Source organism: Phyllopteryx taeniolatus, chromosome 18 (assembly GCF_024500385.1).
Source record: "Phyllopteryx taeniolatus isolate TA_2022b chromosome 18, UOR_Ptae_1.2, whole genome shotgun sequence".
Taxonomy (NCBI): Eukaryota; Metazoa; Chordata; class Actinopteri; order Syngnathiformes; family Syngnathidae; genus Phyllopteryx; species Phyllopteryx taeniolatus.
This window is the reverse complement of record NC_084519.1, coordinates 3,002,692-3,026,756: the sequence shown is the minus strand read 5'-3', so window position 1 is coordinate 3,026,756 and position 24,065 is coordinate 3,002,692. Positions and strand designations below refer to the sequence as shown.

Genomic DNA, 24,065 nt, shown 5'->3' with positions numbered 1-24,065 from the left:
TGTCAATGTCTTTATGTCTTTATGTCTCCAAAATGTTCTGTAAAATGTTCTGTTGTACTAGAGGGGCTCCAACTACCGGAGACAAATTCCTTGTGTGTTTTGGACATACTTGGCAAATAAAGATGATTCTGATTCTGATTCTGATTCTAAGATGTCCGGAGAAAGACCATCCCCACCGACCAACTGATCTACGGTCGTGAGTACAGCACAACGACCGTTACTAGAATGTACAATATTGGTGCCTAATAATTTTTGGTAAATTAATAGCTTCACACAAAATCCTAACTTTGCTCTTTCCATATCTCTCTCGTTCGGACTGAACGCATTAAACGCTCAAGTTTTCAATTTTAGTTCAGCAACACACGATGTTCTATTCCCTTCTTTTCGTACGCCTATTTTTCTTTCTTCCACCATTATTAGTGTTATTTTCTTTCTGTAGTGAGACCCCTTTGTGTGTTTCATTAAATATTATTATAAAATTCCACTCCTTGTGTTTTGTGTTTAATAATGAAGCTTCTGTAATCTAGGATTCGTATTTCATAAAATGTAGCAACCTTTTGATTATGAGACTGATAAAAGGTTTGTCGTCGCTTTTCCTACATTTTATACATATCAAAAGTGACGTGATGCCCTTTCGAGAGAAAATTTGTTTGATTTTAATGGTAAAAACGTAAATTGGACTAACCCGAAAATGAACGCAGGCGTTCAACTTTGACAAATGTATTTCTTAAATAAATTACGTTTTATCCAAACGCCAATATATGCTACACCGACCTACATACTGGTTACTGATCTTGTAACACCAAGAAGAAGAAAGGCCTGCATGTAATCAGATAAGCAACCTTGTATTAGTCAAATGTAGTTGTGGTAAATTTAGATGCTTGGACATGATTTGAAAAGGCACACACCTCTATATACAGTAAGGTCCCACAGATGACAGTGCATGTCAGAGCACAAACCAAGCATGAAGTCAAATTAATTATCTATAGACCACAGGATCGTTCCGAGGCACATATCTGGGCAAGTGTACAGGAAAGAAAGTCTGCTCCTTTCTAGGTCCCAATGAACATAGTGGCCGCCATAATCTGTAAATAAAAAAGAACAAACATCCTGGAGCGGTGCACAAGACAACAGTCCTGCGCACACAGCCAAGATATCAATGAAGTGGTAAAGCATTAACAAAGATTTCATTATGCGGCATTACGTGTAGAATTTTGAGGAAAGCAGTTAATTCCATCTTGGAATATGGCTGTAACAGAAAAGAAATTGGAGAAAGGGAAGTGAAGTGCTGTGAGATGTGTACACATGTGATCAGACATCATACAGTAAATGTGTGGCCCATACAGTGTTCATCCATTTAAATATTTGCTTATGAGATATGTGCAATGAACACACTGTGTAATTAAATGTAAAACAAACAGGGTCAAGGCAGCTTATCTTCATCGGAATGAGCTTGGACAGATGTTTTGAATGAGAGAAAAAATATATTTATACATTAAAAAAACTTGAAAGCATCCATCCATCCATCCATTTTCTGAGCCGCTTCTCCTCACTAGGGTCACGGGCGTGCTGGAGCCTATCCCAGCTATCTCCGGGCAGGAGGCGGGTTACACCCTGAACTGGTTGCCAGCCAATCGCAGGGCTACTTGAAAGCATTTCTCAAGTATTTCATGCATGCACATGCAACATGTTTGTTTACCTGATCCCTGTTATGTGCATTTTTTTTTAATTCAGATAAGCAGTCGAATAATTTCAGCCTTTCCTTCCTCTTCACAGAAATTGACCGACTGATGGCAGTGATGACGAATGAGACGTGGCCACATCCATCATATGTGCCCCATTTTCTCCTCCATGGTGATCCTTTTGCTTCAAGACTCTCGAAAGAGGCAGACATTGTTGCAGCTTTTTACATCTGCATTATTGGTCAGTTTCTTATTGTTTATTATTATTGATATTATTTCTCTTGATTTCTTTCATTTGATGTTCTATATACAAAATCTGACAGTTTGGGCTTACTGTGAACCAAAAAATACAGTTATATGCAGCGGAGGGTTGGAACGCGGGCTAATCAAAGTGAGTCGTGACAGCCGCACGGGACTCTTGTTAACATTACAGACTACAAAAAAAAAAACGCTTTAACATGCAGCATATTTTTGTCACTGCTCACGGGTGTTTTTTTAAGTCCACTCCTGGTTTGACAAAACACCTTGTGGTTAATTTGCGTCCAAGTGGACCATGTTCCGCACCTCCATTGCTGAGGGGGCCGACCGGAGCTGTGAACGTAAGGCAGACGTGGCAGCAATCCCCAAACCCGTTGGTGGACACCAGCGGTGAGGGTTTCCGTCAAGCTGAAGAAGGAGTCCTATCGGGCCTTTTTGGCCTGTGGGACTCCTGAGGCAGCTGATGAGTACCGGCTGGCCAATTGGAATGCAGCTCTGGTGGTTGCTGAGGCAAAAACTCGGACGTGGGAGGAATTTGGTGAGGCCATGAAGAACGATTTCCGCACGGCTTCGAGGAAATTCTGGTCGACCATCTGCCATCTCAGGAGGGGGAAGCAATGCACCATCAACACTGTGTATAGTGGGGATGGGGCGCTGCTGACCTCGACTCGGGACGTTGTGAGTCGGTGGGGAGAATACTTCGAAGACCTCCTCAGTTCCACTGACACGCCTTCCCATGCAGAAGCAGAGTCTGGGGTCTCTGAGGCGGGCTCTCCTATGTCTGGGGTTGAGGTCACCTGGGGTGGATGAAATTCGCCCTGAGTTCCTAAAGGCTCTGGATGTTGTGGGGCTGTCCTGGTTGACACGCCTCTGCAACATTGCCTGGACATCGGGGACATTGCCTCTGGATTGGCAGACTAGGGTGTGTTCCAACTACAGGGGGATCACACTCCTCAAGCCTCCCTGATAAGGTCTATTCAGGGGTGCTTGAGAGGAGGCTCCGTCGGGAAGTCGAACCTCAGATTCAGGAGGAACAGTGTGGTTTTCGTCCTGGCCATGGAACAGTGGACCAGCTCTTCACCCTCGGCAGGGTCTTCGAGGGTACATGGGAGTTCGCCCAACCAGTCTACATGTATTTTGTGGACTTGGAGAAGGCGTTCGACCGTGTCCCTCGTAGAGTCCTGTGGGGGGTGCTTCGGGAGTATGGGGTACAGAACCCTCTGAAATGGGCTGTACGACCAGTGTCAAAGTTTGGTTCGCATTGCTGGCAGTAAGTCGGACTCGTTTCCGGTGAGTGTTGGACTCCGCCAAGGCTACCCTTTGTCACCGATTCTGTTCATAACGTTTATTGACAGGATTTCTAGGCGCAGCCGAGGCGTAGAGGGGGTCCGGTTTGGTGGCCTCAGTATTGCATCTCTGCTTTTTGCATATGATGTGGTTCTGTTGGCTTCATCAAGCCTTGATCTCCAACTCTCACTGGAGTGCTTCGCAGCCGAGTGTGAAGCGGTTGGGATGAGAATCAGCACCTCCAAATCTGAGACAATGGTCCTCAGTCGGAAAAGGGTGGAGTGCCCTCTCCGGATCGGGGATGAGATCCTGCCCCAAGTGGAGGAGTTCAAATATCTTGGGGTCTTGTTCACGAGTGAAGGAAGAATGGAACGGGAGATCGACAAGCGGATCGGTGCACCGTCTGCAGTGATGCAGACTTTGTATCGGTCCGTTGTAGTGAAGAAGGAGCTAAGCCGAAACGCGAAGCTCTCGATTTACCAGTCGATGTACGTTCCTACCCTCACCTATGGTCTCGAGCTGTGGGTCGTGACCAAAAGAACAAGATCCTGGATACAAGCGGCCAAAATGAGCTTCCTCCGCAAGGTGTCCGGGTTCTCCCTTAGAGATAGGGTGAGAAGCTCGATCATCGGCTCAGAATTGAGCCGCTGCCCCTCCGCATTGAGAGGAGCCAGATAAGGTGGCTCTGACACCTGATTAGGATGCCTCCTGGACACTGTTCTGGGCACGTCCCACCGGGAGGAGACCCCGGGGACGACCCAGGACACGCTGGAGAGACTATGTCTCCCAGCTGGCCTGGGAGTGCCTTGGGATCCCTTCGGAAGAGCTGCAGGAAGCGGCTGGGGAAGTCTGGGCTTCCCTGCTGAGTCTGCTGCCCCCGTGACCCAACCTCGGATAAGCGAAGGAAAATGAATGTATGAATGAATGAAATTTGACCCTACCTATCAATCATAACTTATGTGGTTCTGTCCTGCCCCATCACAAAGAACAGTCAAAAAAAAAAATAATAAATAAATAAAAATCCTGTTGCTGTTATAAGTTACTATTAGCAAAATCGGATTGTCATTTATAAAACTACAAAATACAATACTGCAACAACAACAAACATAATTTGAATTTATAATAAATTTCTCTGTGGGTCCATTGAATTTAGCATAAACTATAATGCATTCTGATATTGCCAGTGTAAGTTTGGACAAGTCAACTTCTGGTTTGATACATCCATTTGGTCCCTCTTCTCCTCTTCAGGGATGAACTGGAGTCAGTCCCACTCCCAGTCCCTGAGAAACAACCATACATACTCACATTCCCACCAGTGGAGATTTTACTGTCTTTTGTGACCTGAGATGGTTTTGGAATGTGGGAGGAAGAAAACCCATGCGTAACCTCACTAATAAAATATTTTGGGCTAATGCCAGCAAAGAAAATCAAAGACATGAAATTTAAATGGTTGGACGGATAATGCCCAAAATCATGTACAACAGACAGTGAATCCAACAGGGACCAAATTGTCAATGTTAATAATGCGTTCAACACATTTCTTCTCTCTTACAGGTATTATTTCCACAACAGGGAATGGATATGTCTTGTACAAAACTATGAAACGCAAGACTAAGTTGAAGCCTCCAGAGCTCATGACTGTGAATTTAGCCATCTTCGACTTCGGCATATCAGGTACTTTTACATCATTGTTGGGGTGTCTGCAAAGCAACACCACACTTTAAATACTAACCAAAAAACATTAGAATTGTTAAATAATTTTGATCTAATAGGAAAATCAGTAATACAAAAATAAAAGATGAGAAAATTATATATGCAGTGAGTACGGAAAGTATGAGACACACTTACATTTTTCACTCTTTGTTATATTGCAGCCATTTGCTGAACTCATTTAAGTTCATTTGTCCTCATTAATGTACAAACAGCACCCCATATTGACAAAAAAAAACGGAATTGTTGACATTTTTGCAGATTTATTAAAAAAGAAAAGCTGAAATATCACAGCCATGAGTATTCAGACCCTTCGCTGTGACACTCATATATATAACTGTCCATTTCTTCTGCTCATCCTTGAGATGGTTCTACAACTTCATTGGAGTCCAGCTGTATTTGAGTATACTGATTGGACTTGATTAGGAAAGCCACACACCTGTCTATATAAGACCTTACAGCTCACAGTGCATATCAGAGCAAATGAGAATCATGAGGTCAAAGGAACTTCCTGAAGAGATCAGAGACAGAATTGTCACAAGGCACAGATCTGGCCAAGGTTACAAAAACATTTCTGCTGCACTTGAGGTTCCTAAGAGCACAGTGGCCTCCATAATCCTTAAATGGAAGACGTTTGGGACGACAAGAACTCTTCCTAGAGCTGGCCGTCCGGCCAAACTGAGCAATTGGAGGACAAGAGCCTTGGTGAGAGAGGCAAAGAAGAACCCAAAGATCACTGTGGCTGAGCTTCACAGATGCAGTCGGGAGATGGGAGAAATATATAAAAAGTCAACAATCACTGCAGCACTCCACCAGTCGGGGTTTACGGCAGAGTGCCCCGACGGAAGCCTCTCCTCAGTGCAAGACACATGAAAGCCCGCATGGAGTTTGCTAAAAAACACCTGAAGGACTCCAAGATGGTGAGAAATAAGATTCTCTGGTCTGATGAGACCAAGATAGAAATTGTTGGCCTTAATTCTAAGCGGAATGTGTGGAGAAAACCAGGCACTGCTCATCACCTGTTGAATACAGTCCCAACAGTGAAGCATGGTGGTGGCAGCATCATGCTTTAGGGGTGTTTTTCAGCTGCAGGGACAGGATGACTGGTTGCAATCGAAGGAAAAATGAATGCGGCCAAGTATAGGGATATCCTGGACGAAAACCTTCTCCATAGTGTTCAGGAACTCAGACTGGGCCGAAGGTTCACCTTCCAACAAGACAATGACCCTAAGCACACAGCTCAAATAACGAAGGAGTGGCTTCAGAACAACTCTGTGACTGTTCTTGAATGGCCTAGCCAGAGCCATGACTTAAAGCTAATTGAGCATCTCTGGAGAGACCTGAAAATGGTTCTTCAGGTGTTTTTTAGCAAATTCCATGCGGGCTTTCATGTGTCTTGCACTGAGGAGAGGCTTCCGTCGGGGCACTCTGCCATAAACCCCGACTGGTGGCGGGCTGGAATGATGGTTGAGTTTCTAGAATTTTCTCCCATCTCCCGACTGCATCTCTGGAGCTCAGCCACAGTGATCTTTGGGTTCTTCTTTGCCTCTCTGACCAAGGCTCTTCTCCCCCAATTGCTCAGTTTGGCCAGACGGCCAGCTCAAGAAAGGGTTCTGATCGTCCCAAACATCCTCCATTTTAGGATTATGGAGGCCACTGTGATCTGAGGAACCTTTAGTGCAGCAGAAATGTTTTTGTAACCTTGGCCAGATCGGTGCCTTGTGACAATTCTGTCTCTGAGCTCTTCAGGCAGTTCCTTTGACCTCATGATTCTCATTTGCCTTGACATGCACTGTGTGCTGTAAGGTCTTATATAGACAGGTGTGTGGCTTTTCTAATCAAGTCCAATCAGTATAATCAAACACAACTGGACTCCAATGAAGGTGTAGAACCATCTCAAGGATGATCAGAAGAAATGGACAGAACCCGAGTTAAATATATGAGTGTCACAGCAAAGGGTCTGAATACTTACGGATGTGTCATATTTCATTATTACTTTTTTAATAAATCAGCAAAGATTTCAACAACTACGGTTTTTTTCTGTCAATACGGGGTGCTGTGTGTACATTAATGAGAAAAAAAAATTACTTAAATGATTTTAACAAATGGCTGCAATATAACAAAGAGTGAAAACTTTAAGAGGGTCTGAAAACTTTCCATACCCACTGTGTGCGTGTGTGTGTGTGTGTGTGTTCTGAGGACCAGGGTTCAATCCCCGGCCCCGCCTGTGTGGAGTTTGCATGTCCTCCCCGTGCCTTCGTGGGTTTACTCCGGACACTCCGATTTCCTCCCACATCCCAAAAACATGCATGAATTGGAGACTCTAAATTGCCCGTAGGTGTGAATGCGAATGGTTGTTTGTTTGTATGTGCCCTGCGATTGGCTGGCAACCAGTTCAGGTTGTACCCTGCCTCCTGCCCAATGATAGCTGGGATAGGCTCCAGCACGCCCACGACCCAAGTGAGGAGAAGCGGCTCAGAAAATGGATGGATGGATGGATATATATATTATACCCCTCCTTGAGCCGTCACCTTATCGTCGTGGATGGGTTTGTGTGTTCCAATGATCCTAGGAGCTAAGTTGTCTGGGGCTTTATGCCCCTGGCAGGGTCACCCATGGCAAACAGGTCCTAGGTGAGGGACCAGACAAAGCACGGCTCAAAGAGCCCTTATGATGATGACAAAAAATGGACTCAGGTTTCCCTTGCCCGGACGAGGTTCACCGGGGCCCCCCTCTGGAGCCAGGCCTAGAGGTGGGGCTTGAAGGTGAGCGCCTGGTGGCCGGGCCTGCACCCGGCCGGGTACAGCCCGAAAGGGTAACGTGCGTCCCCCTTCCCATGGGCACACCACCTGTGGGAAGGGCCACAGGGGTCGGGTGCAGTGCGAGCTGGGCGGTGGCCGTAGGCGGGGACCTTGGCGATCCGATCCCCGGCTACAGAAGCTGGCTCTAGGGACGTGGAATGTCACCTCTCTGGCAGGGAAGGAGCCCGAGCTGGTGTGCGAGGTCGAGAAGTTCTGACTAGATATAGTCGGACTCCCCTTCACACTCAGCTTGGGCTCTGGTACCACTCCTCTTGAGAGGGATTGGACTCTCTTCCACTCTGGAGTTGCCCACGGCGAGAGGTGCAGAGCAGGTGTGGGTATACTTATTGCCCCCCGGCTTGGCGCCTGTACATTGGGGTTCACCCCAGTGGACGAGAGGGTAGCCTCCCTCCGCCTTCGGGTGGGGGGACGGGTCCTGACTGTTGTTTGTGCCTATGCACCAACGTGGCAGGCCCAAACGTTATTGTGAGGGTCTGTTGGAAACGTCTGGCGGAAACCCCTGTCAGAAGGAGTTTCAACTCCCACCTCCGACAGAACTTTGCTCATGTTCCGGGGGAGGCAGGGGACATCGAGTCCGAGTGGACCATGTTCCGCGCCTCCATTTCTGAGGCTGCCGACCGGAGCTGTGGCCATAAGGTGGTCGGTGCCTGTTGTGGCGGCAATCCCCGAACCCATTGGTGGACACCAATGGTGAGGGATGCCGTCAAGCTGAAGAAGGAATCCTATCGGGCATTTTTGGCCTGTGGGACTCCTGAGGCAGCTGATGGGTACTGGCTGGCCAAGCGGAATGCAGCTTTGGTGGTCGCTAAAGCAAAAACTCGGGCATGGGAGAAGTTCGGTGTGGCCATGGAGAAAGACTTCCGGACGGCTTCGAGGAAATTCTGGTCCACCATCCGGCGTCTCAGGAGGGGGAAGCAGTGCACCATCAACACTGTGTATAGTGGGGATGGGGCGCTGCTGACCTCGACTCGGGACGTTGTGAGCCGGTGGGGAGAATACTTCGAAGGCCTCCTCAATTCCACCAACACGCCTTCCCATGAGGGAGCAGAGTCTGGGTTCTCTGAGGCGGGCTGTCCTATCTCTGGGGTCGAAGTCACCGAGGTGGTTAAAAAGCTCCTCAGTGGGAAGGCCCCGGGGGTGGCTGAGGTTTGCCCGGAGTTCCTAAAGGCTCTGGATGTTGTAGGGCTGTCCTGGTTAACATGCCTCTGCAACATCGCATGGACATCGGGGATGGTGCCTCTGGATTGGCAGAATGTGGTGGTGGTGCCCCTTTTTAAGAAAGGGGACCGGAGGGTGTGTTCCAACTCCAAGGGGATCACACTCCTCAGCCTCCCTGGTAAGGTCTATTCAGGGGTGCTGGAGAGGAGGGTCCGTTGGGAAGTCGAATCTCAGATTCAGGAGGAGCACTGTGGTTTTCGTCCTGGCCGTGTAACAGTGGACCAGCTCTACACCCTTGGAAGGGTCCTCGAGGGTGCATGGGAGTTCGCCCAACCAGTCTACATGTGTTTTGTGGACTTGGAGAAGGCGTTCGACCGTGTCCCTCGGGGGGTCCTGTGGGGGGGGCTTCGGGAGTGTAGTGTACCGAACCCCCTGAAAGAACAAGATCCCGGATACAAGCGGCCGAAATTAGTTTCCTCCCTTAGAGATAGGGTGAGAAACTCCGTCATCCGGGAGGATCTCAGGGTAGAGCCGCTGCTCCTCCACATCGAGAGAAGCCAGATGAGGTGGCTGGGGCATCTGATTCGGAAGGCTACTTGACGCCTCCCCAGTGAGGTGTTCCGGGCACGTCCCATCGGGGGGAGACCGCGGGGACGACCCAGGACACGCTGGAGAGACTGCATCCTTCGGCTGGCCTCGGAACGCCTCGGGATCCCCCTGGAAGAGCTGAATGAAGTGGCTGGGGAGAGGGAAGTTTGGGCGTCCCTGCTGAAGCTACTGCCCCCGCGACCCGACCTCGGATAAGCAGTAGAAAATGGATGGATGGTTGGATGGATGGATGAAAATATATTATATTTCATTCTAATATGCCACCACTTAGAGGTTATGAAAAAGGTGGAGCCTACACTTTCATTCCAATATGACAGGGGTACGTATGACTGCATATACTGTATGTCCGGTTGTGCTGTTAAGTTTACATAGCCTGGCAGAATTTGCAAAATATTTATTATTATCCATCCATCCATCCATTCTCTACCGCTTATCCGGGTCGGGTCGCGGGGGCAGTAGCTTCAGCAGGGACGCCCAGACTACCCTCTCCCCAGCCACTTCATCCAGCTCTTCCGGGGGGATCCCGAGGCGTTCCCAGGCCAGCCGAAGAATGTAGTCTCTCCAGCGCGTCCTGGGTCGTCCCCGGGGTCTCCTCCCGGTGGGACATGCCCGGAACACCTCACCAAGGAGGCGTCCGGGAGGCATCCGAATCAGATGCCCCAGCCACCTCATCTGGCTCCTCTCAATGCGGAGGAGTAGCGGCTCTACTCTGAGATCCTCCCGGATGACCGAGCTTCTCACCCTATCTCTAAGGGAGAGCCCGGACACCCTGCGGAGGAAACTCATTTCGGCCGCTTGTATCCGGGATCTTGTTCTTTCGGTCACGACCCACAGCTCATGACCATAGGTGAGGGTAGGAACGAAGATCGACCGGTAAATTGAGAGCTTCGCCTTTCGGCTTAGCTCTTTCTTTACCACAATGGACCGATACAAAGTCCGCATCACTGCAGACGCTGCACCGATCCGCCTGTCGATCTCCCGTTCCATTCTTCCCTCACTCGTGAACAATTCCTCCACTTGGGGCAGGATCTCATCCCCGACCTGGAGATGGCATGCCACCCTTTCCCGACTGAGGACCATGGTCTCAGATTTGGAGGTGCTGATTCTCATCTCAGCCGCTTCACACTCGGCTGCGAACTGCTCCAATGAGAGTTGGAGGTCACGGCTTGATGAAGCCAACAGAACCACATCATCTGCAAAAAGCAGAGATGCAATACTGAGGCCACCAAACCGGACCCCCTCTACGCCTCGGCTGCGCCTAGAAATTCTGTCCATAAAAGTTATGAACAGAATCGGCGACAAAGGGCAGCCTTGGCGGAGTCCAACCTTCACCGGGAACGAGTCCGACTTACTGCCGGATATGCGGACCAAACTCTGACTCCGGTCGTACAGGGACCGAACAGCCCGTATCAGGGGGTTCGGTACCCCATACTCCCGAAGCACTCTCCACAGGACTCCCCGAGGGACACGGTCGAACGCCTTCTCCAAGTCCACAAAACACATGTAGACTGGTTGGGCGAACTCCCATGCACCCTCGAGGACCCTGCCGAGGGTGTAGAGCTGGTCCACTGTTCCACGGCCAGGACGAAAACCACACTGCTCCTCCTGAATCTGAGATTCGACTTCCTGACGGACCCTCCTCTCCAGCACCCCTGAATAGACCTTACCAGGGAGGCTGAGCAGTGTGATCCCCCTGTAGTTGGAACACACCCTCCGGTCCCCCTTCTTAAAAAGGGGGACCACCACCCCAGTCTGCCAATCCAGAGGCACTGTCCCCGATGTCCACGCGATGTTGCAGAGGCGTGTCAACCAGGACAGCCCCACAACATCCAGAGCCTTTAGGAACTCCGGGCGAATCTCATCCACCCCCGGGGCCCTGCCACCGAGGAGCTTTTTAACTACCTCGGTGACCTCAAACCCAGAGATAGGAGAGCCCGCCTCAGAGAACCCACACTCTGCTTCCCCATGGGAAGGCGTGTCGGTGGAATTGAGGAGGTCTTCGAAGTATTCTCCCCACCGACTCACAACGTCCCGAGTCGAGGTCAGCAGCGCCCCATCCCCACTATACACAGTGTAGGTGGTGCACTGCTTTCCTCTCCTGAGACGTCGGATGGTGGACCAGAATTTCCTCGAAGCCGTCCGGAAGTCTTTCTCCATGGCCTCACCGAACTCCTCCCATGCCCGGGTTTTTGCTTCAGCGACCACCAGAGCTGCATTCCGCTTGGCCAGCCGGTATCCATCAGCTGCCTCAGGAGTCCCACAGGCCAAAAAGGCCCGATAGGACTCCTTCTTCAGCTTGACGGCATCCCTCACCGTTGGTGTCCACCAACGTGTTCGGGGATTGCCGCCACGACAGGCACCGACCACCTTACGGCCACAGCTCCGGTCGGCCGCCTCAGCAATGGAGGCGCGGAACATGGTCCACTCGGACTCGATGTCCCCCGCCTCCCCCGGAACATGAGCAAAGTTCTGTCGGAGGTGGGAGTTGAAACTCCTTCTGACAGGGGATTCTGCCAGACGTTCCCAGCAGACCCTCACAATACGTTTGGGCCTGCCACGTCGGACCGGCATCTTCCCCCACCATCGGAGCCAACTCACCACCAGGTGGTGATCAGTTAACAGCTCCGCCCCTCTCTTCACCCGAGTGTCCAAGACATGCGGCCGCAAGTCCGATGACATGACCACAAAGTCGATCATCGAACTGCGACCTAGGGTGTCCTGGTGCCAAGTGCACGTGTGGACACCCTTATGCTTGAACATGGTGTTCGTTATGGACAATCCGTGACGAGCACAGAAGTCCAATAACAGAACACCGCTTGGGTTCTGATCGGGGGGGCCGTTCCTCCCAATCGCGCCCTTCCAGGTCTCACTGTCATTGCCCACGTGAGCATTGAAGTCCCCTAACAAAACAATGGAGTCCCCAGCGGGAGCGCTCTCCAGCACCCCCTCCAAGGACTCCAAAAAGGGTGGGTACTCTGAACTGCTGTTTGGTGCATAGGCACAAACAACAGTCAGGACCCGTCCCCCCACCCGAAGGCGGAGGGAGGCTACCCTCTCGTCCACCGGGGTGAACCCCAACGTACCGGCGCCGAGCCGGGGGGCAATAAGTATACCCACACCTGCTCGGCGCCTCTCACCATGGGCAACTCCAGAGTGGAAGAGAGTCCAACCCCTCTCGAGAGGACTGGTACCAGAGCCCCAGGTGTGTGTGGAGGCGAGTCCGACTATATCGAGTCGGAACTTCTCGACCTCACACACCAGCTCGGGCTCCTTCCCTGCCAGAGAGGTGACATTCCACGTCCCTAGAGCCAGCTTCTGTAGCCGGGGATCGGATCGCCAAGGTCCCCGCCTTCGGCCACCGCCCAGCTCACACTGCACCCGACCCCTATGGCCCCTCCCACAGGTGGTGAGCCCATGGGAAGGGGGACCCACGTTACCCTTTCGGGCTGTGCCCGGCCGGGCCCCATGGGTGCAGGCCCGGCCACCAGGTGCTCGCCTTCGAGCCCCACCACCAGGCCTGGCTCCAGTGGGGGGCCCCGGTGGCCCGCGTCCGGGTAATGGAAAACGAAGTCCATTGTTTGTCGTCATCATTAGGGGTCTTTGAGCCGTGCTTTGTCTGGTCCCTCACCTAGGACCTGTTTGTCATAGGTGACCCTGCCAGGGGCATAAAGCCCCAGACAACTTAGCTCCTAGGATCACTGGGACACACAAACCCCTCCACCACGACAAGGTGACGGCTCAAGGAGGGGTATTTATTATTAATTTTTTTTAAATATGACTGAACAACAACCATCATTCATTTCTTTATGGTTATGTTTTGTTTAATGATAATGCTTTTCTGAAATGCTTGACAGTTTAATTTGTATCCCATGAAAATAAAATTAAATGTGTTTCGCCTAGCCCTTAATGTTGTCTTTAAAGAATTATACCCATCTTACAAATTCTGCCTGGGTAATCAAACATATGAGCACAACTGTGTGTTTTCTCATTTACTAAATAAAAGTAAGGCTGTGAATTTCAAAATAAGAGCAAGGAAATACAAAAACGTAATACATGTTTAAATAAAGTGCTTAATTTCAGAATAATTATTTGAAAAAATACTTAATGTTTTGATTATATGGGTAGAAGCAAAATCATGCATTGTAAAAATGTAGAAGGGTTTTCCAGAATTTTGAGGTCAACTTTGGGGGTGCGCATTATACATACACGAGAAATTACGGTATGTATTATGACATCAACCGTGCTCACTGGAACATTCAGAGGCTTAGATATGCGCCTGTAACCAATGCCATCGTTATGTTTTGCAACAATTAGTCTGCTCTTACCCGTCATGAGATGTCTCTTGACTCACACCTTGGCAGTGATAAATTTTTGCAGGTCATCATGTGTATATTACTTTGGTTGTTCCCAACATCAGGTGAAAATTTCACGTCAATAGCGCCTTTGGAAATATATGTAGTGAGAAAAATGGTGAGGTGTGAAATATTTATTTCAGCCGCTGTGTGTGTGTGTATTCTCCCTGTGCCTCGTGGGTTTTCTCCGGGCACTCCGGTTTCCTCTCACAGCTGCAAAACATGCCCGGTAGGTTAATTGACGACTCTAAATTGCCTGTAGGTGGGAATGTGAGTGCGAATGCTTTTTTTTTTTTTGTGTGCCCTGCGATTGGGTGGCGAATAGTTCAGGGTCTAGCCTGCCTCTCGTGGGCGACTGGTTCGATCGTCTGCCTTACAGTTCTGAGGATCTGGGTTCAATCATTGGAGTTTGTGTGGAGTTTGCATGTTCTCCCCGTGCCTGCGTGGGTTTTCTCCGGGCACTCCGGTTTCCTCCCACATCCCAAAAACATGCATGGTAGGTTAATTGACAATTCTAAATTGTCCGTTGGTGTGCATGTGAGTGCGAATGGTTGTTTGACCATTGTATATACATACAACATGGTTGTCCTCCTCCAGTTAATTGAAGATAATTCTCATCTGTAGGCCGTGACAGGTTTTTTGGCCTTCATTTTGATGGTGGTAATGGTAATGCTAATAGTAGAAGCCAAAGGAAACTGCACACGCTTTCAGTAGCTGTATCTGGAGAGAATGACATAACTTCAATGTAGTGTGCGGGGCTCTCAAGGACTATCAATAATATAGCATATATCAAATGTAGATGGTAAAGGTACAATTCATGAATGAAACAATGACAACAGGCATGTAAACATTGTAGGCTTTCTGACAACAAGCATAGGCATGTTAAGCTTGAGCACATAAAATAACAGCGTGATGGATTTGAGTTTGGAATTTGTGTTAAACATTATATGAATGCCGCCAATTGTTGTTCTTCCACTTCTGTCTGGAGAGCAGGATTTGTGTTGGGATTATTTCAAAAGCAATAAAAAGTAATGGTAGATCATCTAAATTGGAGCAGTGTCTTTAGCATTTCAGCATGATTTATGGCTTACTGGTCTACTTTCACATGTTCGTATTTCTTAACAAGAATCAGAAGGTTGGAACTATTTTTACAGTTCAGTTGCACATTAGAAACTGAAGCGAATCGGTTTGGCGCCTCAAGCCTGACTGACTGCCTTTACAGGTACATTTGTTTTGTAGAGCCTATGCTCATATCATTCGAGTCTCCGGTCATATGCTGATTGCTTGCTTGACAAGATAAATAAAAAAACACCATAGGTGCCTACAAATTGGAATCAGAAATGTATGAGTTTGCCCTGAAGTTGTTTTTGTCAAGGAAATCTAAAATGTCTTCATTTTGTACGACTAAATTATGTCAACAGCATGCCTATACTAATCCATGAGCATTATCATGTGAAAACAGAAAAAAAGTGATAATACGAAGGACACAAGGCTTGCAACCTGTGTCTACATCTATTAATGAAGTGCTGCAGCATCGTCGATATTCGATGAGGGACTCGACTCTATACTGTAGCTCGACATCCTGCAAATTCTTGACTTGTTATTAAATCAGTGGTTTCTGACCTGTATTACCAATTGGCCTTTTTTCAATGTTTTCTCCAAGAGATATTTTCAGTATGTGTCATTTCTCACAGTAATTACCTTGATCAAATGCCAGGAAAAACATTTTAAAATGATGCAACTTTCAGCTATATGCTGTAAGTTATTTGTAAAAGCATGAGTCTTAGTGATTTTCGTCATGTCATCCTATACATACTGCACGAAAATCCTTTTTCAATACCATTAACCTGTTGAGGGTTAGAGGGAAGGTTGAGCCTCTCCTATTCTATAGTTATGCTATAGTTTGTACTGGTGACGAGTTAATAGCATATTTTTTCATTTTTTCTTGAATTATATTGTGTGTGAATCGATTCCACGCCAGCTGCCATCACTGCATCCATCAACCTTCTCTTTGGTCTTCCTCTACCTCTCATGCCTGGCAGCTCCATCTTCATCATCCTTCTACCGATTTACTCACTATCGCTCCTGAATGTGTCTACACCATCGAAGTCTGCTCTCTCTAACTTTGTCTCCAAAACATCTACCCTTGTATGTCCCTCTGATGAGCTCATTTCTAATCCTATCCAATCTCAATCCTGGAGAGAACCTCACCATTTTCATTTCCGCCACCTCCACCTCTGCTTCCTGTAGTCGCTTCAGTGGCACTGTCTCTAATCCGTACATCATGGCTCGCCTCACCACTGTCTTATAAACTTTGCGCTTCATCCTAGCAGACTCTTCTATCACACAACACAGCTGACACCGTCCGCCACCTGTTCCAACCTGCTTGGACCCGTTTCTTCACTTCCTGACCACATTTACCATTGCTCTGGACTGTTGACCACAAGTATTTAAAGTCCTCCACCCTTGCTATCTCTTCTCCCTGTAGCCTCACTCCCCCCCCACCCCTCTCATTCATGCACATATATTCTGTTTTACTTAGGCTAATCTTCATTCCTCTCCTTTCCAGTGCATGCCTCCATTTTTCTAACTTTTCGTCCACCTGCTCCCTGCTTTCACTGTAGATCACAATGTCATCTGCGATCATCATGGTCCATGGGGATTCCAGTCTAACCTCATTTGTCAGTCTATCCTTCACCACTGCAAACAGAAAGGGGCTCAGAGCTGATCCACCTCCACCTTAAATTCTTCTGGTCACACCTACAGCACACCTGACCACTGTTCTGCTGCCCTCGTTCATGTTCTGTATTATTCTAACATACTTCTCTGCCACTCCAGACCTCCGCATGCAGTACCACAGTTCCTCTCTGGGTACTCTGTCATATGCTTTTTCTAGCTCTAGAGACACAATGTAGCTCCTTCTGACCTTCTCTCTACTTTTCCATCAACCTCCTCAAGGCAAATAATGCATCTGTGATACTCTTTCTAGGCAAATACTCACATCTGTCCTGACTCTAGCCTCCATTACTCTTTCCCATAATGTCATTGTGTAGCTCATCAACTATTCCTCTATATTTCTCACCCTTGTTTTTAAAAATGGACACCAGCACACTTTTTCTCCGTTCCTAAGGCATCTTCTCACCCGCTAGAATTCTGTTGAACAAGCTGGTCAAAAACTCCACAGCCACCTCTCCGAGATGCTTCCATACCTCCATAGGTATGTCATCAGGACCACCTGCCTTTCCATTTTTCATCCTCTTTCGTGCCTTTCAAACTTCCCATTTACTAATCATTGGCACTTCCTGGTCCAACACACTTGCCTCTTCTACTCTTTTTCTCTCTCTCTGATTTTGCCATTCATCAACTCCTCAAAGTATTGTTTCCATCTATCCAGCACGCTGCTGGAACCAGTCAAGACATTTCCATCTCTATCCTTAATCACCCAGAACTACTTCATCCAGCTCTTGCCAGAATTTCTCTTTCACCTCTAGGTCACATCCTACATGTTGGGCATAGCTACTAATCACATTATACATAACACCCTCAATTTCAAGTTTCAGGCTCAGCACTCGATCTGGTACTCTTTTCACCTCCAAGACATTCTTAGCTAACTCTTCCTTTAAAATAACCAGTACTCAATTTCTCTTCCTATATACACCACGGTAAAATAATTTAAACCCTCCCCCTAAATTTCTAGCCGTACTGCCTTTCCACCTGCTCTCCTCGACGCACAATATGTCAATCTTTCTCCTGATCATCATGTCAACCAACTCCCGAGATTAATTCAGGCCCTTGAAACACGTTTCCTGGTGTGATCACGCGAGATTTGAAGTTTGCCGTTTGAGCAGAATCTTTAAAAATGCCTGTGATGAGAGAACTGTTAATAATGGCTAAAATATCTGGACCAACTGTCTGAAATACAACTTTTAAAAACCAAGTAGGAATGCAGTCTGAAAGACAGGTGGATGATTTTGAAGGTGCAACAGTGGATTCCAAGGTTGACGGGGAAATTTCATGAAAATGTGAGTACCGTAATTTCTCGTATAAGCGAACCCATGTATAATGCATTTTTTTTTTTACAATGCATGATTTTGCTTCTTCCCATATGATCAAAACATGAAGCATGATCTGCATTTTTTTTTTTTTTTTTTCAAATAATTATTCACTTTATTTGAACACGTAATACTTTATTTTTATTGACTTGCTCTTATTTTGAAATTCACAGCCCTACTTTTATTTAGTCAATAAGAAAACACACAGTTGTGCTCATATGTTTGATTACCCAGACAGAATTTGTAAGATGGGTACAATTCTTTAAAGAAAACATGAAGGGCCAGGTGAAACACATTTTATTTTAATGGGATTCAAGTTAAACTGTCAAGCATTTCAGAAAAGCATTATCATTCAACAAAACATAACCATAAAGAAATTAATGATGGCTGTTGTTCAGTTATCAGTCGTATTTAAAAACAACAATTTATGAGCACAATTGCACATATTATGCAGTCATACGTACCCCCGTCATATTGGAATGAAAGTCTAGGCTACACCTTTTTCATAGCCTCGAGGTGGCACTGGCGTATTAGAATGAAAATGTACGCCTTTCTCATAACCTCTAGGTGGCGGTGGCATATTGAAATTAACATGTACCCCTTTTTCATAACCTCTAGATGGTGGCATACATTTATAAAATGGGAAAGTTTTTTTTAATTTCCCCCGATACCGATGTATAATGCGCACCACTGTTTTATGATTTTTTTTTTTTTTTTTGGGGGGGGGGATGCGCATTATACACGAGAAATTATGGTAAATTCATTGTGGGCAGACGTCATCAGCTGGCTCGCTGATGACTTCATTGAACTTGCCGAATTAAAACTAAAAAAACACATTTTACTGAAAAGAAAATAAAGGCTCTTCTTTCTTTTACAAAAAACAAAAAAACAACAACAAAAAAACATCTGAATAAGACTTTTGGGAAAATATTCTATGGACTGATGAGACAAATCAGGGTTCTGCAGCAGGACAAAGATCAAAAACAGCAGCAAAGGGGTGTGGTTTGGTGGCTCCAGAAATTAATCTGTCTTTTTTTTTTGCAAATGATGCGGTTCTATTGGATTCATCAAGCCATGATCTCCAACACTCACTGGAGAGGTTCGAAGCTGAGAGTGAAGATACTGGGTATCAGCACCAAATCTGAGATCGGTTGTAAAAGGGTGCATGCCCTCTCCAGGTCTAGAATGAGATTAGGAATGAGAGCGGCAATGTCTTCCAGCTGGCCTGGGAAAGCCTCAGGGCTATGGTTCTGATCAACTCCAGCTTGTTTCTGGGTGGGTGGTGTAAGAACAGTACAAAAATAAATACATTAAAAAAAATTGTTCAAAATTATTACAACTAACATCCTCCTGAGTGAACTTGATGTTGCTTACTGGTATTCTCCCATGCTCTATTGAGTCTTTGAGTCAAATAGCCTCATTATTGTCATATACTGTATAATAACCTCATACATACTGTGCAACAATAGATCAGCGAGTAAGGATTATTAGAAATGTGTTGGTAGCGTTAGAAAATACATTTCAAAAGTATATTAGTTGACACTTCATTAGAAACTACCACAGTGTACAGGACGTCCTCAATTTATTATGAGTTCCAGCGTTAAGACACTGCTGTAACTAGACTTTGTTTTATGAAAAACAATTACCGGTTCAAAATATAAAATAACAAAATTAAAAACAGTAACACAAGATAGAGAACAGTACATTTGCCCCTCTAATATACAAAAAACAAGCCAAACAAAATATAGGAAACACCTTTCAATATGATGCAGTGCAATTAAATTATTGCCAAATGTCTTGCAAATTCAGTAAAGACAATTCTATCGATGTAAATCAAAACAATATTTTTAAAGGCAGAATTCTGAAATCGAAAGCAATACCTTACCTGTTACCACTTTCTTGAATTCATTTCTACAACCCCAATTCCAATGAAGTTGGGATGTTGTGTTAAACATAAATAAAAACAGAATGCAATGATTTGCAAATCATGTTCAACCTATATTTAATTGAATACACTACAAAGACAAGATATTTAATGTTCAAACTGATAAACGTGATTGTTTTTAGCAAATAATCATTAACTTAGAATTTTATGGCTGCAACACGTTCCAAAAAAGCTGGGACAGGTGGCAAAAAAGACTGAGAAAGTTGAGGATTGCTCATCAAACACCTGTTTGGAACATCCCACAGGTGAACAGGCTGATTGGGAGCAGTTGGGTGCCATGATTGGGTATAAAAGGAGTTTCCCTGAATTGCTCAGTCATTCACAAGCAAAGATGGGGCGAGGTTCACCTCTTTGTGAACAAGTGCGTGAGAAAATAGTCGAACAGTTTTAGGACAATGTTCCTCAACGTACAATTGCAAGGAATTTAGGGATTTCATCATCTACGGTCCATAATATCATCAAAAGGTTCAGGTGGCAAAAAAGACTGAGAAAGTTGAGGAATGCTCATCAAACACCTGTTTGGAACATCCCACAGGTGAACAGGCTAATTGGGAACAGGTGGGTGCCATGATTGGGTATAAAAGGAGCTTCCCTGAATTGCTCAGTCATTCACAACGGTCCAATTAGTCTGTTCACCTGTGGGATGTTCCAAACAACTGTTTGATGAGCATTCCTCAACTTTCTCAGTATTTTTTGCCACCTGTCCCAGCTTTTTTGGAACGTGTTGCAGCCATAAAATTCTAAGTTAATGATTACTTGCCAAAAACAACAAAGTTTATCAGTTTGAACATTAAATGTCTTGTCTTTGTAGTGTATTCAATTAAATATAGGTAGAACATTATTTGCAAATCATTGTAATGTGTTTTTATTTGTTTAACACAATGTCCCAACTTCATTGGAATTGGGGTTGTACTTCCAAATTAAGCATTATATTTTCTTGTTCCTCCGAAATGAGAAAAAAGCAAATAATGTCTGGGGAAGTAGTGGTATAGCGCTCACAATTAACATACAAATAATTGCCTCGGTGGGGCAGGCGGACCGCGCTGGGTCCCTCGGTGTGGGACGTGTTCCGTCCACCGGGCTGCTTTTGGGTGGACCCCTGGGCCTGATCCCGCCCCTCGATTGATTGGGGGGGGGGGTCCTCAGCCGCCGCGGTGCGTCCCCAGCAATTACAGGACACTTCTGTCAGTCTTTGTGCAGGTAAAACGGTATCAATTCACTTGCATGTATCCGCAGGCACAAACCCCTAGCAGTCTTTCACTGAGTGTGGGGTCACGCACTTACTGCAACAAATAACTCATGAATATGCAAATCGCTTGTGTATCTCCTCACTTATAGTCTCGTCCAGTAGACTTTTATAATTTACATAATTAATGCCACCACACTTCAGTTGTACGACCCTTGTCCTGCATGCTTCTTCTCCTGTCCTTGTCCTGTTCTATCTTGTCCTGTCCTTCCCTCACAGGGTGTAGCACTGCAGCCCCATGCAACACTCATATTTAATGTTTCATTGTTGTAGATAATGTTATGATTTACTTCTCTCATCCTGTTTACAATTAGTGCTTTGTCTTATGTCTTTGTTTCTCTTTCCTTTTGAGAAACCTTGTTCTGTTCGACTGATCAAGTCTGATTCTCAATAAACCTCAATTATAATACCACAGTGGAAGCTTAAAAACTCCACTGTGAAACTGTAAAACTGTTCTGGCATAAAAGGGATACAGATTTTCCATTCTGCTTGACCTAAAAGCCGAACAGGACAAAAAAACAAACAAAATAAAAACATACAAATAATTGTATACCACAGAGGCATACATAGATTATTAATCATCCATCCGCCACCACCAGTGTTAGGGAGTAACTAAAAACATGTAACGAGAGTAGGAAATTTAGTCACAAAATTTATGTAATTGTAATCCATACTTTAGTGGGAGAAAATGTGTAATTGAATGAGAGTTTCTTTTGGAAATTTCCATGATTATAATTTTAGTTAAATTTAAAAAATAGCTACAAAAGCTCAGATATTTTTCATATTACTTCCTCCTTCTTAAACCGACATCTGTGATTGGCTCTCTCTGGTCATGTGCCATTCTGTCTTAAACATATAGTCTCAAACATGACATCTGTTTCCAAATATGACCTCGAAGTCACCACTGTGTGGTGTTATCTATTAGTTTGGCTGAGATTGTGAAAAGGTTGACTCATAGTTACACCTTTGAACACATAAAAGAACATTGAGTTTTGAACAGTCTCATTTTTATAATTTTGGACTTTTTTATGTAACGTTCACTTATCTGCTTTGTCTTATGAGTTGTATTGTCTAAATTGTGCACATTTGTCATTAGGTCACCATGGTATGGTATGGTGGTTTTCCACATGCTGTACACATATAATGCAATAATTCTTTTTTAATGTATTTGCATTTCATCATGTTTTGCTATCAGTTTATTGTTTTGTGTAAAGAATAAATACGTGGTTAATTCCAATACAATGATCAATTATTTTAATCCACTTTTTTAGAGGACACATCTAAGGGTCCTGTTGATGCATTCATTAAAATTAGGAAACATAATCAAAATGTCATCAAATATAATTAGTTATATCACTTTGACAAAGCAAGGGAAATAGTTACACGGCCATTCCATTTTCAACCAGGTAGCTTGTTGTTGTAACTAACTACAACTACATTTCCAAAGTAATCTTCACAATTCACATTGGCCACATTTTTAGGCCTTTCAGACTGCACTTGTGCGCTGTTGACCAACCCACTTATTGAATATGTTCTGGTAATAGGTAATTGTCTCTTGTGCAGATATAAAAGGGGAAATTCTTAACAAGAGCCAATTCCATTTGACTTTCAGCAAGAGGCACGGTATAGAAGCTAGTCACCAATTGCAGCTATCCATCCATCCATTTTCTGAGCCGCTTGTCCTCACTAGGGTCGCGGGCGTGCTGGAGCCTATCCCAGCTGTCATCGGGCAGGAGGCGGGGTACACCCTGAACTGGTTGCCAGCCAATCGCAGGGCACATAGGAACAAACAACCATTCGCACTCACAGTCATGCCGACGGGCAATTTAGAGTCTCCAATTCATGCATGTTTTTGGGATATGGGAGGAAACCGGAGTGCCCAGAGAAAACCCACTCAGGCACGGGGAGAACATGCAAACTCCACACAGGCGGGGCCGGGGATTGAACCCCGTTCCTCAGAACTGTGAGGCTGACGCTCTAACCAGTCGGCCACCGTGCCGCCCAATTGCAGCTATCCATCCATCCATCCATTTTCTGAGCCGCTTCTCCTCACTAGGGTCGCGGGCGTGCCGGAGCCCATCCCAGCTGTCATCGGGCAGGAGGCGGGGTACACCCTGAACTGGTTGCCAGCCAATCGCAGGGCACATAGGAACAAACAACCATTCGCACTCACAGTCATGCCTACGGGCAATTTAGAGTCTCCAATTCATGCATGTTTTTGGGATGTGGGAGGAAACCGGAGTGCCCGGAGAAAACCCACACAGGCACGGGGAGAACATGCAAACTCCACACAGGCGGGGCCGGGGATTGAACCCGGGTCCTCAGAACTGTGAGGCTGACGCTCTAACCAGTCGGCCACCGTGCCGCCCAATTGCAGCTATTACATTTAATTTGTACATCATTGTTATTTTCTACGTTGATTCATTGACAGTGTTGTGTTTCTCTTGCCTGACTTTAGGGCAGACAGCATGGGTTCAGTTCCCTCTCAGTGGCAGTGAGAATGATTGGTTGTGATGTCACATGTGACACACAGCAGCAAAAAATACTCCAGCACCTGGCAAATAAATGATATATATATATATTTTTTTTGTTTTAACTGTACAAAAGTAACCAAGATTAGTATTTCTGGTGCAGTTATGGTAAAGCCTATTAGGAGGGCTTAAAGTTGTTGTTGTCGTTTTTTAACAAAAAACTTTTTTTTTTCTTCATTTTAAATGGTGGTTATAACTAACAATATATAGACATTTCAGATATGACTTGCCTGATATTGGCCACATTCAATCAGTTTGTAGCTTGATGATATATATTTATGGATTTCTAAACCATGCAGGTTCAGCTGTTTGAAATTAAAACTTGTGACATAATTGTGTTCTCTGGTTCATATTCTTTAAATTGACTGACATATCAACTGTGAGAACTAAAGTGCATACTGGACTTTACTTGG

General features: G+C 45.8%; 1 protein-coding gene across 4 annotated transcripts in view; it reads left to right on the top strand.

The window, feature by feature from the left end:
* opn5 (opsin 5) overlaps positions 1 to 24,065 on the top strand; it is a 59,994-nt gene that overhangs the window by 13,240 nt on the left and 22,689 nt on the right. For 2 of the 4 annotated variants that reach the window (XM_061754542.1, XM_061754543.1), the window contains exons 2-3: positions 1,777 to 1,923; positions 4,782 to 4,901. In XM_061754542.1, the coding sequence (XP_061610526.1) occupies positions 1,777 to 1,923; positions 4,782 to 4,901 (267 nt within the window). Of the gene's footprint in view, positions 1 to 151; positions 197 to 1,556; positions 1,664 to 1,776; positions 1,924 to 4,781; positions 4,902 to 24,065 lie in introns of all 4 variants that reach the window. The other 2 variants (XM_061754546.1, XM_061754545.1) reach the window with 2 other exon arrangements.